The sequence below is a fragment of the Mesoplodon densirostris genome, chromosome 7 (genome assembly GCF_025265405.1).
Source record: "Mesoplodon densirostris isolate mMesDen1 chromosome 7, mMesDen1 primary haplotype, whole genome shotgun sequence".
NCBI classification, from domain to species: domain Eukaryota; kingdom Metazoa; phylum Chordata; class Mammalia; order Artiodactyla; family Ziphiidae; genus Mesoplodon; species Mesoplodon densirostris.
In genome coordinates, this window is record NC_082667.1 from 70,574,577 (window position 1) to 70,590,189 (window position 15,613).

At 47.3% G+C, this 15,613-nt stretch overlaps 1 protein-coding gene across 1 annotated transcript; it reads left to right on the plus strand.

Moving 5' to 3' along the window:
* The first annotated feature begins 11,855 nt into the window (after positions 1-11,855).
* On the plus strand, positions 11,856-14,447 carry LOC132493776 (calcitonin gene-related peptide 2). Its single transcript, XM_060104578.1, has 3 exons — positions 11,856-11,941; positions 12,202-12,333; positions 14,288-14,447. The coding sequence occupies exons 1-3, from the start codon at positions 11,856-11,858 to the stop codon at positions 14,445-14,447; spliced, it is 378 nt and encodes a 125-aa protein (XP_059960561.1).
* Positions 14,448-15,613: the final 1,166 nt, after the last annotated feature.

Genomic DNA, 15,613 nt, shown 5'->3' on the forward strand with positions numbered 1-15,613 from the left:
TATAACAATTATGGCTGGGCACCTGGGGGAGATGTTTGGGCTGCCTACAGTTCACTCTACTCTCCAGGCCTGTTTGACATGGGTGATCTCAGGAGACCATTTGTCAAGTTCTTCCTCCTTCCTTAAATATCTATAATTGCTATGAGAGAGGCAAATAAACATAAATATTTAAAATGTGGGCTCTGGAGTCAGACTGTCTATGCTTAAATCCTGCCCTTAAGCTTACTAGATGTGACATTGGGCTAGTACTTAATTTTTCCATCCTTGTTTTTTTCAAATGGGTAGCAAGGATAACAGTATCTACTTCATAGGGTTGTTATTAGGTGTGATGGTTAATTTTATGTATCAACTTGACTGGGCTACAGGGTTTCCAGATATTTGTTGTATATTATTTATGGGTGTGTCTGTGAGGATGAGATCAACATTTGAATTCATAGACTGAGTAAAATATTTTGCCCTCCCCAGTGTGAGTGGGCTTCACCCGATCCATTGAAGCCCGGAAAGAATAAAAGGCTGAATAAGAAAGAATTCTTTCTTTCTGTCTGGCTGTCTGTGAGCTGGGACATTAGTCTTCTGCCTTCAGACTCGGACTCAGACTGGAACTCTATTATCTGTTCTCCTGGGTCTCCAGCTTCCCGACTGTAGACCTTGGACTTCTCAGACTCCCTAATCACGTGAGTCAATTTCTTATAGTAAATATGTTATGTATGTAATTTCCTATTGATTCTATTTCTCTGGATAAGCCAGATTAATACATAAGGATTATGTAAAATGATCTAAGTAGAGCTCTTAGCTCTTAACACTTAGCAAAGTGTTGCAGAGTAAGCATTCACATACTTCCATGATTCTTCAGATGTTTATCACATCCAGCCTTTGTGCTGGGCACTGTTCCAGGTACTGGAGATACAGTGGTGAACAAGATATTCAAGGAGACTGCTCTCAAAAACCTTACTTTCTAGTGAAAGAAGACAATAATATACAAATAAGTAGATTACAGAGATAATTTCACAGAGTGGTAAGTTCTGTAAAGGAAGTTATACAGGTTGATGTCATAAAGAGACTGGAGGGACTTCTTTAGATAGGTTGGTTGTGGAAGGTCTTTTTTAAGTAGGTGACATATGATTTTAAGTTGAAAACTGAAGAGTGATAAGGAGCCAGCCATCAAAAGTGGTGGTAGTAGTGATGGTGATGTGTGTGTGTGTGCGCGTGCACGTGTGTGTGTGTGTGTGTGTGTATTGTGTGGTGTCATAGAAGGGGAGGATTGACAGATAAGGAAGACTTTTCTAGACAGAGAAACCAGCAAGTGCAAAAGTTCTGAGTGGAAAGGTCTTGGTGTGTTAGTTCTAAGACTTCCAAAAAGTCCAGTGTGGGTATACAGGTGAGGGGAGACTGGTACCAGAGGGTGCTGGCAAGATGGATAGGAGCTAGACCATGTCTGTCTTAAAGCTATGGAAAAGCATTTAAATTTTTTATCCTAACTATACTGGAGAGTTGTAGGAAGAGGAGTGGCCCAGTATGATCTATGCTTTTAAAAGATCACTCTGAGAGTTATGTGGAGAAGGAATTACAGAGGCAACAGTCAAATCCAGGAGACTAGTTAGGAGACTGCTGGAATTGTTCAGGCAAGAGATGACGGTGGCTTGGACTATGGTCCCTTGTTGCCATGGTCTGAATGTTTGTATCTCTCCCCACCCCTCAATTCATATGTTGAAATTCTAATGCTCAATGAGATAGTATTAGGAGTTGGGGACTTGGGAAGGTGATTAGCTCATGAGGGCAGAGCCTTCATGAATGAAATCAATGTGCCCATTAAAGAGACCTCATAGAGTTCCCTTGCCCCCTTCTTCCATGTGAGGGTACAATGAGAAGTCTGCAGCCTGGAAGAGGGTCATCCCCTGACCATGTTGGCACTGTGATCTCAGATTTCAGCCTCCAGAACTGTGAGAAATAAATTTCTGTTGTTTATAAGCTACCTAGTCTGTTATTATTTTGTTACAGCTGCCTGAATGGACTAAGATATTGGTGGAGACAGATAAATGGATGGATTGGGGATGTTTTTAGGGTGGGAGAGTAAATAGGAGTAGAGTAATAGTTAATATATCTAATCGCTGGATTAGATATAGATGAAGGAAAAGGAGGAATTAAGAATGATACCTACATTTTGAGCTGAATCCACTGAGTTATTTGTGCTGCCGTTTACTATGATGGGTAAAAGTGAGGGAAGAACAGATTTGGACAGAAAAAAACCCCCAAAATTCTTTTTGGACATGGTTAGATAGAGAGGCTTATTAGACATCCAAATGAAGGTATATGTGATTTACTCAGTTCCCATCGAACCCCTTCTTGCAAGCCTTTTTACAGAGGTTAGAAAATTAAAAAACATTTCTTCTCAGGTCCTCTTGGAGCTAGAACTCCACACAAAGTTTAGGCACTGGCAATCAGAGGCATTCATAAAGACTTGGAGGGCAAAAGTGAACACTTTAAGATGTTGGCTGTATGAGAGGAAACTGGATATTCTGGAGCAACCATGGAATTCCCTGGAGTCAAAACTGATATAGGTGAGCAGCAATGGACTTCCCACTACATTTCCGCGGGATGATTAGTTTCTCCTGGATATATTATTCTTGGGTGTGTGGCATCTGGACCTGATTCTCTGGCCCTTTAAAAAATTCTGTAAGCTACTCAATACCTTGTAACAAGTACTGTCCTGTTTAAATTAGCTTGGAGAATTCTGTTATATGCAACTAAGCACCCTGATGAATACAGTGTCAAATGTTAACAATTAGCATTATTGCTAAGAGACATTCTGCCATCTCCCATAGTCCTCCAGCCTTTCAGGAGTGAGTATGAAAATTTAATTTTAACCTATCAAGATAGCTGAGAACACCCATACACGAAAAAAGCCTGATATAATTATCTTCAATGATAAACAGAAGATATGCCCCAGTAATTTCTTGGCCAAGGAAATTTCTAAGATGCTAGGTATGAGAAAATAGGGCCTGTTCAACAAGAAATAACAAACCAAGTCATGAAAACTAATAAATCAGGATTGGAATCTCCCCTCCCCGCACTGCCCCAAGCTCATCCAGCATTAATGAGTCTTTGGCAGCGTGTTCTCTATGTTTTCTTCTGAGCGGAAGGGCTTCTGTGTGTGTTTGAGTTATTGCTGCAAGAGACTAGAGGGTACTGATTTTTCTGGTGTTTGCTTACTGATGAAATAGGCACTGAAGTTAATGGACCCTAAGACTCAGGCACCATGAAAGGCTTTCTAAATACTCTGAGCAAAGACCTTATGAGTCAGATGGGTGGGAATAATTGACAAAGTGACATCAGCATATCACAGCCTGTTTGCTAATCTATCACAACACAGTATGGATGGGAAACTTACTCTTGCCTATTTCTAGGGAGGGTCATTAAGCAGTGGCAGACTCTATAATAATAAAATGGGCTATAGCAGACGGTCTTAGCGCCTCATCAGTCTTTACTATTCCCATTTGTACCTATAGCTTTCTACTGCAAGCACCTATGACTCTCTATCTGGGACTTTTCTCAGGCCACAGAAGCCTGGCCATGCGGGACTGGCCAAGATGTGCTGGGGAGTTAGCACCTGTGGGAGCACCCCTAAACTGGTGATGGACTGGAGTTGGTGGATAAATAACTTATCATTTTTGGGGGTGGAATAATTCTGAGGCTTTCTCTCTGAAGTGTTCCAGAGGATCTCCAGCAGGATAAAGCCTCAATTACCTGCAGCAGTAGTAACCTGCTTATTATCATACTCTATAATGGTTATCTTCCCTTCCCTGTCTCATTTCCCTGTTCCCTTACTGGTACAACTCCCAAATAAATGGTTTGTACCCAAATTCTTGTCTTGGGTTCTGCCTCTGAAGAAACCCAATGTAAGACAATGGTTAACATGTATATAGCACTTACTAGTTGCCATACATGGTTCTAAGCACTTTATGTTTATTACCTGTTTAATCCTCACAAAGCCCCATTAAACAAGCAATATGATTATACTCATTTTACAAAGGAGGATCCTGAGGTGCAAAAAATTTGAACTATTTGTCTATGGTGAAACAGCTAATAAGTGTGAGAGCCAGAATTTGAACAACAGGCAGTCTGGCTCCAGAATCTATGCATTTATCCACTACTCTGTACTATAGATTGTCATCCAATACTGTAGCCACTGGCTAAATGTGGCTATTTACATTTAAATTAATTAAAATAAATTAAATTAAAATTCAGCTCTTTGGTTGCACTGGTTATATTTTGTGTGCTCAAGAGCCACATGTGGCTTGTGGCTATTGTCTTGGACAGCACAGATTTGGAATATTCCCATTGTTGCCAAAAGTTCTATTGGACAGCACTGTTATACAAGACCCTCTTTTAAACTTATGATCTGTCTCAAACTTCCTTAACATTATAGAAACACTCACTTATCCAGAAACACCCTCTATAGAAGACATAGTTGAGGGCCAGAAAAAGGGCCAGGAAAATGCATTAGAGCTCTTTACCATTACTCATAAGAGAGACACTCAGATCCTTCTCTTAACCCTCCTCCTTCTGATTTGCTCCAGCCAGTTCTACTGAATGTGAGTCTATCGTTTTCCTGATGATGTTGAATTAGCAGGTGAAAATTTAGGTAGACTGGGCCTGGGGCTAGAGGCAGATACATTAACGATGACCAGAAGAAACCATCACAACCCAAAAATGTGATCCTGAGATTCTGACTAAGAGGATCTCATAGTCAACTGAATATGAATAACTAATATGCTAACTGAAAACAATGGACCAAGAGCTCAAAAGCACAGAAGTTGGGGTCAGCAGGTGTGGAGGTAAACAGTCCAACTAATTCAGGCCCTTACATAGGATGCAACACTGTGACTGATGTTCTCTTGATGACAGCTGTGAGTCATCCAGAGAAGGTTAAGAGGAGAATGTCATGCATTTTAAAAGGGTTTCCATCCAAAATGGCTTTTTAAAATGTGTGTTTTCCATTTAGAGTATGTTTCAGTTACCTGGGAATTTACTTTAGCTAAAACTCTCATTATTCTGCGAGTGTTGAATGCAGGAGATTTTACTCTAATTAGCTTTACAAGAAAGTTTTAAGGACCTGTATTTCTACTTTCTTTGCAGTGTGGAACAATGCTCTCAGACAGGGAGGAGAGAGTCAATTTGGGTCCTGTGGGTCTGAGCCAAGAAAGAATTTTAATCATCTCAGAGGAACCCAACCTGAGTAATTCCTTGACGTCATTCACTGTCCATCTCTCAGAGTGACCAGCTTGGGTCTGGGCCACAATGCTTTGCTCATTCTCTGGAAGGCACAGACAACTCTAAAAATATTCTCTAAGAAGGGACTTCTGTGGGTTAGATGTTGGCATCTCTATTTCTCTGGGGTTTGGAGGAAGAAGCCTCCTGGCTGGTGGCCTGTGATGGGGAGTGGGACTCAGTTGAGTCAAGCGTCCAGTGGATTGAATCTAATCTGAGGGTTCTGCAATGACTGTCTGTATCTCCTACCCTTCAGCCAGTCTTCTTAACTGGTTTAACAGAAGAGAAAGCAGTGTAGAGACATACATTTCTAGTGCAAACTCTAGTAGGGCAGGGAAAGCCATCAAGAAGCAAGGACCCCAGACAAGCTCAGGGCTCTGAGGAACTGGTTGCTTCTGTTGATGGTGTTATAAGATGGGCTGAAAATTGTAGTGTTTTCAAGCCTTTAAAAGGAGTAATTAGACCCAAGATTTCCTTCTATATCCTATGTAGTTAGATGACTAGGTGTCAGAAAAGACTGCAGGATTACCATAATGAATGGTAAAACTCCCAGCCTCCTTTATTACTTATTGGCTTATACTCCACCCCTCAACCCCCATCCCACTGACCCTTGCAGGAGTCCTCTTAGGACAAATGAAAAGCCAAGGGAAAAGACTTACAGTTATTCATTTCATAGTTTAGCCCCCCTCCCCCAATAAAATGACAAGGTTGCTTCTCATCTAATCATTCTATATTCAGGTCCATTGATGGACAACTCTGCCATCCTCATCTTCCAATTAGCATGTTATTACTTCCCTCGAAATATAAATCAGCAGCTAGGGAGAAGTAGAAATGTGAGGGTAGTCTCTAAAGTGAGAAGAACACAACAAACAACCTATGTTTAACAGCTTCAGAGAGCTAGAAGACAATGTTGCACCCATTAAATAAAAACAGGAGGATGTAAAAAGTAACACAGAATTTTTAAAAAGCTATTGGAAGTAAAAAATATGATCAAAAGAATTTTAAAACAGTGTAAATTTGAAAAAAAAAAAGTTCCAGAAAGTTGAACTGAGAGAGAGAGAGAGAGAGAGAGAGAATTATCAAAGAAATAAAGCAAGAAAATTTCCTTGAATTGAAGAGCACGAATTTTCTTATTGCAGGTGTTCTCCCAGTACTTAGAACAATAAATAAAAATAGTCCACACCAAGGCAAAACATCGTGGTATTTTAGAAGACTGGAACAGAGAGAGGGAGAGGGAGAGGGAGAGGGAGGGAAGGAGAGGAAGAGAGAGGGAAGGAGAGGGAGAGGGAGAGGGAGGGAAGGAGAGGAAGAGAGAGGGAAGGAGAGGGAGAGAGAGAGAGACAGAGGTAGAGATCTTATAAAAAAATAGAAATGGATTTCTCAATAGTCACATTGGAAATAGAAGACAAATAGAGAATACTTTCACAATTCTGAACGCAAATAATTTCCAACTTAGAATTCTATTTCAGGACAAATCTATTGTATAATGATGAGTTTGCTCCACCAAAGTGAGGTAGTAAACCAAGAATGAGGGAAAAGTAGGACCTAGGAAAAGGAATAAACAGGTGATGGGCAGAAAGAAAATTAAACAAATGAAAAGAGAGGGAATTACTAACTAAAAACAAAACATACAAAGAAATGTAATCAAAGTACAATATGTGGCTCAGCTAGTCTGTACATGGTCTTCATAATATAAACACTGAATATCTATTTGACAAACAAATAGATGATATTACTATATTGAAAGGATGCGAGGATAGGTATGTGTTTTATTGGGTGGAGGGTGATGTACAAGGACTCTTGTTAAATACACCACTGTAATATAAGCATCAGGAGGGTTGCTAGTGCCTAGAACAATGCCTGGCACATAGTAGGTCCTCAATAAATATTTGTTGAGTGAATAAAACTTTCCCCTAAGGAATATTTCTCCAAAGAAATTTGTAAAGAAAGCAGAGAGTAAGTTAAAGCAAATAAAAATAAACTTCAGAAGCTACAGTACATGGAATCTGTTTCTCTCTACAATTTAATGACTATCATTTTCAAAATTTAAAGGTAATTACATAAAATAGTTAAACCAAGCATCGAAACATTTGAGACAACTTAAAAGCCAAAAGATATTCCTGGGAAACTATTTGCTGTAAATTCTCATACTAGTTAGTTTGACTGGGGATGCCTTGAAGCTCAGAACAGTTCCAGGAAAATCAAAATGTAATTTTCTCGATTTAGAAAGCAACGCATTTTATTGACTTTTTCTTCCATTATCTCACAAATATAATAAAGGATGGGTTGAGGGAAAATGCCTTATTTTGCTTTTCAAGCTGGAGTTTGGAAGAGAAGCCCTTCCTCTCACGTTAGATTCCAGAAAGTTTTCACCATGACACTGATTCCTTTTATGAAATAAAAAGAGGTGTGTCTTTGGATCAACAATCTGCTTTTCCATCTAATGGATCTAAACTGGGTGCAATTCACCTTGGCTGCGAATTTACTGCTGACTCTTACGGGAATGAACCCTTGGAGCTGTTCATTCATCACCCCCTCGCTCACTCCCCCGTCACCGAACATTTGCTGTGCAACTACTATGCTCCAAACACTGTGCAAAGACACTAGTGGAGGAAGATTAGGTCAAATAATTCTGGGTGCTCAGTGCTATAATAGCCGGTCCCATCGGGGTATCCAAGAAGACATTGAAAGCGCAGTACCAGGACAATTTGTGTGAAGATGGGCTTCCTGGTACGGGTTCGCACTCCTCTTTCTTGTCAGAGCGCAAGGATCCGAGTCTCTGCAGCTTCTATAGAAACTTTCACCGACTTTACCCCAGGCAGGAGCTCTGCTCGGATTGTGGGCTACGCATCGCGTGCCTTTGGAGTGGAAGGCGCCGCCGGGGATTGTGCCCCGCTAGAGGTGGCAGCAAGGCTGTCTGTCCTAACACTTCAGAAAAGTCCTAGTGACACAGACAGAGTCTCTGGAGAGGCTGTCAGCTTTTCAGTCCTTAGCCCCAAGAGTTCAAAGTTCCCCCTCAATTCATATTTGGGGCCTCTTGGGAGGCCAAAGCCAAAACGCGATTCCTCCTGCGCTCTCTGCGGGCTTCCCCGCTCAGCTCGCCACAGAGAACTTGGAGGAGGCTAGGGAGCCTGGGGCCAAAGCTCTGGGGCCTTCCGGACCTTCTCTCCTACCCCTCCCCCTGCGCTGGCCCTCTCTGAGGAGCGGTGCTGCCCGGAGCTGCTGGGACGGGCTCTACTCTCTGCCAGACCTCAGAGACGGTGGCAGTGGTCCGGGAAGAGGCGGCGAAGAGGGCGGAGGCGTTAGTCAGCTCCCAGCGGCGCGTTTCCACCTGGCAGCCCCTTTCCCTGGCCAGAATCCGGGAAAGGGACGCAGAAGTGTCCCCTCACATTTGCAGGGCTCTGGGAGAAGGGCCCCCAAGTAAAGGCCGCTTCGGTGTCACCGGTTGCATCCGGAAGCGAGCCCTACCACTGGGGCGCAGAGAGACAGTCCCACTATTACAGCGGAACCGCTTCGCGAGCAGCGCTTCCTGGTGTGGGATTACAGGGGTCCTGGGAGTCCTCCTGCCCTGCTTCCTGCCGCCAGAGACCGCAGCCACCTTCTCGGCGCGGCGCAGCGTTCCCGGGGGTAGGGGAGACTCCGGGTCAAGCAGCCTTTGTGCCTTCTGCCCGCCGGGGTAGTAGGCCCGTCAAGAGTCGCCCGGTTTGGCGGCCCGGGTTCTTTGGGGCTGTTACCTGGAGTTCGTTGCCCAGGTGCTGGAGGGCGACCCGTCTTCGGCCCGCAAGAGGGGTTCTGCCACAGAAAGTAAGACCCGGAGGGCCTAGACAGACGTCCCCTGAGCTCCCTTCTGACCTGCAGAAACGGTCGTCACCAGCTGCGGACATTCCGCCAGCCCCTGGCTTCGCTCCCTGCCCCGCACCCCTGGGCGAGGCTTCCGGAGAGGCTTCGCGAGCTCAGGAGGGCCCGGCGGGAGCCCTTGGGGTCGCAGCTACCACGTTCTGCAGGGCTAGCCTGAGGGCCTGAAGGTGGTTGCGCTCCTTCACTTCTTCCGCACTGCCTCTACCCACCAGACTCTACGCCCCTTCGGCCAGAGCTGGGATCTTCTCCCAGCGCCCTGGTGTCGCGGGCGCCCGCCGCGCGGACTCCAGACCCGGCTTTCCGTAAGGAAAAAGGGAAAGGCAGAGTCCGTGCGCGTGCCTGTGCTTGTGTCTATGTCCGTGCTTGGGGGACAGTGTGTACCCCTGTGCATATAAAACTTGCCTGTTTCCGAAAGCAGAAACTCGGGGGCTGCTTTCGGATCTGGGCGAGGTCGGTATGGGTTGATGCGAGCTCCCTCCTTTGCGAACAGCTGGTGAGGGCGCGCGTCTGCTGCAGCGAGTGCTGGCGATCTGCGGAGTGTCTGTGTGTGAGTGCGAAAGGAGAGCGTGTGGCCGGGGTCCAGGTAGGTGAGCGCTGGACGTGCACCCTGCGGGAGGCGTGAGCGCGCGCACCCGCCGGCCTGTGGCTGCGAGTGGCGCGTGTGTGAAAGGCCAAAGCTTGCCCCGTTGGTAGGCGCTGACCCCGGACAGCTCTTCAATCAAGGGCTTCAGGGAAGTGGGGCTGGGGTGTAGAGCGAGACAGGTAGAAACCCGGACACAGGCGTCCTGGCCCAGCAGCTTGGAAAACAGAAGGCAGATGCTCCGGACAGCTGTGTAAACCAACTCCAGCGCCGCAGCGCAGGATCCCCCGTTAGAGTGGGGGATGCAGAACCTGCAGTCGAGAATTCGGGAGCACGAGAGGAATGCCTAGCCCTCTGCGCAGACAGTGCCAGTCCTCTCTTTCAGTCCTACCCGTCCCAGAGAAGCGAGAAGAAAGAGGCTAGGTTGCCAGACTGGCAGCAAACCAACTTTGCGGGGCCCGGGGCGCCAGGGCGCGGTTGAAGGAGAGGAGGGAGCGGAGGATATCCCCGATCACCCCAGGTGGTCCAGAGGGATCAATTTTTCAAGGACCCTTTCCCCCCACCATCCCCTTCTTCCACCGTGGTCTATTTCATCTGAGATCCCTTCAGAATCTAAGGGACCGGGCCGGAGTCCCTACTGGCGTGGCTGGAGGGAGTGCAAGGCCGGAGTTCAGGCACAAAGAAAGTGAGAGAAACTCTGGCCCCTCACTGTCGGTGACACCAAACTCTACACAATTTGCTCCCACTTTCTGGACGTCGAAGGCTCTCCGCTCTCTCCGAGCCCTCCCGCTGCCCAAGCAATGACCTCATTGCGAGTGACAGCCAGAGTGGATGGTTCCCCTCCCTAGTGGACTGGTGTGCGGAGCGCGAGCAATGACGCAATCGGAGCTGGGTCGCTCCTGGCCACTTTGGATTGGCCGCGCGGGCTCGTGGGGACCTCCCCGCCCCCCATCGCTGGCATAAGAGCAGAGAGCTCCGCGGGGAAGACGCCCACAGCAGGCGTTTTGTCCATCCGGGTGGACCCGCAGCTCGCGCTCTCCTGAAACTCGAGTCGCCAGGTGAGAACTTCCCACTCTGCTCACTCTTAATTACCAGCCTCTGCATAGTTCATCTAATTTGCCCCATCTGCCTGCCTGCCTCTCTTTGCTTCTCACGGCCATCCCGGCCCACCTATAGCCAGGTGCTGCTAGCCGTCTGTCCCCTTGGAAGAAGGCAGGAGACTAGGGCTATCAGCTCATTTTCTTCTAACTAGCTCCAGTGGAACCGTAAGCATCCCCAGGGCTTTGCCTGGGCGCTGGAAGCTCCGTGAGCCCAGCCCTAGCTTCCTAACCTTCCTGGGTCTGCGGCCCCTGCATTTGTGCCAGTCCTTTGCGTGCAGGATTCTTCCTGAGTTTGGTCTGGGAGTGCCCTGAGCAGTCTGTGTCCCGAGGAGGGATCGCGTTTGGTTCTCGGGACAGCTGAGCCCTGAAACTTCCTCTGAGGCGCCTCCAGCCTGCGAGCGTCCCTGGGGCATTGGCGCGGACTTAGGGCGGTGCAGTCAGCCGGCCAGAACATTGAGCTGGCACCCAGCACCTGCTGCTAAACTGCACTTCAGCAGAGGCTGGCTGTTCGGGCAGAGCCGAGAGACGCCAGTAACCGGCACGTTAAATTATCCCCAACCCAAACCCACAGGCTGAGAGATTAGGGCTCCTTTCCAGTTTACCCTTACTGCCTTCCTTTCCCAGCTATTGGTGGCAAAGTCCAGAGGAGGTGAAGGTAGTCCTAGATTTCTCAGTCCCTATGAAGACAGGCACAGTCTACAGCAAGGGTGGGTTCTCGCTTGGTTTCTGCATAGGGCAGAAGGTGTGGATTTATGTGCATGTGCATGGCTTCTTCCTGGCTTTCCATGGGACAAAACCAGAGTCCCCTGCCCTCACCCCAGGACACCTGTTTCTGCCGTGCCATGCGATTCAGTGTAATGTATATTTTGAGATTCAAAGCAGCCCATCTGGCAAATGAACCGAACCGAGCCGTGGGGAGGCAGGGTAACCTGCCCGAATTCTCAAGGCAGTTGTGGCAGAGGCCGAACTGGAACTTAGGTCTGTGGGCTCCAGGCGGTGCTTGGTCTTGGTGCAGTGGTAACGTCATTCTCCCTTTACAGAGAGGCATCATGGGCTTCGGGAAGTCCTCCCCCTTCCTGGCTTTCAGCATCTTGGTCCTGTGCCAGGCCGGCAGTCTCCAGGCGACACCACTCAGGTGAGACAGCCTGAAGCCACGAGAGCGGTCCCCTTCCACTGCCCCTGGGATCAGGCAGTTCTGTGCCTCTGAAGTCACAGCAGTGGGAGGCTCCCAGTGAATCAACACCCTCAGGTGTACACTGGCCTTGAGCCCTGTGGGCTGGGAGGAGAGCCACATCCTCAGGGAAAGCCAAGGAGACAAGGAAGCCTGGCTGCTTATCCTGGGAAGGAGGCAGGCAGGGGCTTAGAGTCTGTGTTGGGTTTGCTTCCTCTCTCCAGGTCTGCTTTGGAGACCCTCCCAGATCCCGGGGCACTCAGTGAGAAGGAAGGGCGCCTCCTGCTGGCTGCGCTGGTGAAGGCCTATGTGCAGAGCAAGACCAATGAGCTGGAGCAGGAGACGGAGGGCTCCAGGTAAGGCTCACCACCCCGCCCTGGCATATTCAGGAGGACATATCCCAGAGAGGTAGGAAAGACCGCATCGGGCCAAGAGTTCAGCAGATTGTCCCTGTTCGCCAGGACCTGGGACTCAGCCGTTCTCAGCCTACGTGGAAGACAGAGGTCCACATGCAGCTGGAGGGACTGTGGTTAGACACATTAAAAAGATCCATTCCTGAAAGCTGTTAGGAAATGAAATGGGGAGGTGTGAAATCACTTACTCTGGGAATTGGTCTTGCCCGACTGAGGAGAACACCCAGCACTGGATGAGTTAGGACTGGTAGGTGTGAAGCCAGGGGATGGGCTGTTATAGCTCAGGATGTCTTAGAAATGTAACCTGTGTATGTTGTTCTTTCACACCTGCAAGGCACCTTCATTGCACATTTGCAAGGTGAAGCCAAAGGCCTTGCAGAGGGTGGGGTCAGGTAGAGCAGTGTCTGAGGTAGGTCCGGGGCCTTTAGATGTGTAGAATCTGTGGAGATGTGCATGTTCTCATGGGGCCAGACACCCCTCCCCAGTCGCACCTCCCTGTGCACCCTGAGCTTGGAGCTCACACCAGCAGAGTCACGTGTTGCATCTGCATTCACCCTGAGAACCTCTGTGCAGAGCATGAAGGACTGAGCAGCATGTGGAATGCCAGAAAAGGTCACCCCTTCCCCACCACAGCCCTTCCCCGCACTGCCCTGGCTCAGCGAACCTCTGAGTTCTCCTAATGGAGGATGCGTGAGCCACCCCCCTGCCTGCCCCCCCATCTCTCTGCTCCAGGCGCCCCCTCCTGGGTCTAACCTTCTGCATGACTGCCCTCAGGGGCAGCCCTGGTGCATGGTTTTGTCTGGCATGTCTTTTCCCTGCAGCCTGGATGGCTCCAGAGCTAAGCGGTGCAGTAATCTGAGTACCTGTGTGCTGAGTGCGTACTGGAAGGACCTGAACAACTTTCATAGATTCTCTGGCATGGGCTTCGGGCCTGAAACACCTGGCAAGAAAAGTGACATAGCCAGCAGCTTGGAGAGCGACCGCTCCTCCCAGTTTGGGGTGCCCCAAGGTGCCAAGTGAACTCCTTCCACTCACTCCTTCCTGATTTCCTTTCTTGCTCCCATGGATGAAGTTAATGCATGCAGATTTTACCTGGATTGCTCTTCAAGCTGGTATTGGTAGCTTTGCTTATGACAGAGAATGCTGGGGACCTCAGGATGGAAAGAAAGAGAGCAGAACTCACAGACAAGGTTAGAGATAAGAGAGTGAGGGAAGCTTCTGAGATACTAGAGAATGTCATGGCAGAGCCGTCCAATTCCTGCTTCATCCCTCATGCCTCATCATTGATGAATAAACCTATTTTCTAAAAGGATTTGCACTTTGGTGGTCATTATTCTGGTCCCTGTCCCAGGCCTGAGAGTGCCCAGGGCCTATGCTTGAAAGTAGCCTTAGCCTTAGGGTAGTAGGATGCAGGGCTTGGTGAGGGTCCCTGTGAACCAGCTCCAGCAATGAGAACAGGTGTGCTGAGGAGCAAGTAAGCACTTCTGGGGGAGGATGCTGCAAACCCTGTGCTCTGAGCCTCTTCCAGGTAAGACTTCAGGGAATTTTCATTTTTCTATGGAAAGTGGTTTTGTTGGTGCTCGTGACTAGGGTATGGCCTCTATATGCTCCTTACATGTTGGGGTGGGCGTATGTAAGGGGTGATAAGTATAGGGTTTTAGCACTTGCCACATGGCTTAGAACTGGATTTGTTTGTGAAAATCTTTGGGCAGGGCTTCTAGCAAAGGCCGCCAGACCATTTCACCTAACAGCTTTGATAATTGCATTTAGGAGAAACACTTATTCTTAAGGGGTGTGTCAAAGAGCTACAATTCTCTTTATGAAGGCCTTATGGGGTAGGCTCCTGCCCCAGCCTCTCACTGACGGGCCTTCTCTTTTTCTCCATCCTGCAAAGCAGCATCACTGCCCAGAAGAGGTCCTGCAACACTGCCACCTGTGTGACCCATCGGCTGGCAGGCTTGCTGAGCAGGTCTGGGGGTGTGGTGAAGAGCAACTTCGTGCCCACCAATGTGGGGTCTGAAGCCTTTGGCCGGCGCCGCAGGGACCTTCAGGCCTGAGCAGTGCAATGACTCTGGGAAGAAGGTGATTGCCTTGTACAGTCAGATGGGAGGGGAAGGGATTTGGAGGTTAGGACCCACATTTTGAAACCCACTGGACCTGGCTGCAGATCCCTTCTCTCCAATTACATTATTCTTTTTGAGTTAGTGAGTTCCTTCTACAACTCAAGCTTGAAATCAGAGCACTAGGACAGGCTGCAGAGATGCAGTGTCATCTTTCTGAGAAGAGAGGAAAAAAAAAAACTTGCTGTATTTAGAAAGGTAGGGCCTTGCAAATCTTAGCCTGGGCCGCTTGTCATTAATGAACCCAGTTTCAGAAAGCCCTCAACTCTTGATCAGTATTCACAGATTCAGACCAGAGGGCTATAATCATAATACTACTGCTAATATTAATAGTGACCATTGAATTGTTTGCTTATCATTTGCCTTCAAAGCTTGCTCACATCTCATATCCATAATTTATAAATAGTGTTCAGTTGAAGAAGCACTTCTATAAATTTGTGTTCTTTCAGTGATAATTGTGATTATTTTCTTCTTGTCCTTCTGATTCTCCTAATTCTCTTTCTTCTTCTTTTCCTCTTCCTCCTCCTCTTCTTCTTTTTTATTTTATTTCTTTTTCATCTCAGGTTACCATGAAGCTGAACTCACCACTCCTATTAACTTCTGTTGACAACAACTTGGGGAGGAGGCCCCAAGGAAGATATACATGTTTGCATCCTAATAGATATCAAAAAAAAAGCACCTTTGTCACTTGAGAGGAATGAAACTGAATGCAAAATAAGCTAATTCCATATTTCTTGTGCATCTTTTTTATATTTGATTCTTTGTGCAGTAAATGTGATGGCATCTCTCATTAGCTTATCTGGTAGCAAATTGGTTCTTTGAAAGCTGTCCTGTTGACCATGGCAGCTTTTCCAAATCTTAGGGGGACATTAAATCACTGCCTCTATGGCCTCTGGGGACACGTGGTAATGGTGATGCTATGCTTTATTGTCTAAGAACATGATTGTATAATTTGTTTAAAGAAATGTCAATATTGTGCCATTTGTGAACTTCATTAAGATTAAAAACATATTTTGGATACACTTGTTTCAAGACCCTGTTGGTTCATTTCAAATTGTCTTCCTATTTGATAACAACAATAATAATAATAATAGACATATTTT

Bases quoted from the DNA above. Each gene is read 5' to 3' on its own strand.
- LOC132493776 (XM_060104578.1), top strand. From the start codon at position 11,856: ATGGGCTTCGGGAAGTCCTCCCCCTTCCTGGCTTTCAGCATCTTGGTC. The intron at 11,942-12,201 runs GTGAGACAGCCT...TCCTCTCTCCAG, and splicing joins CTCCAGGCGACACCACTCAG to GTCTGCTTTGGAGACCCTCC. The intron at 12,334-14,287 runs GTAAGGCTCACC...CCTGCAAAGCAG, and splicing joins CAGGAGACGGAGGGCTCCAG to CATCACTGCCCAGAAGAGGT.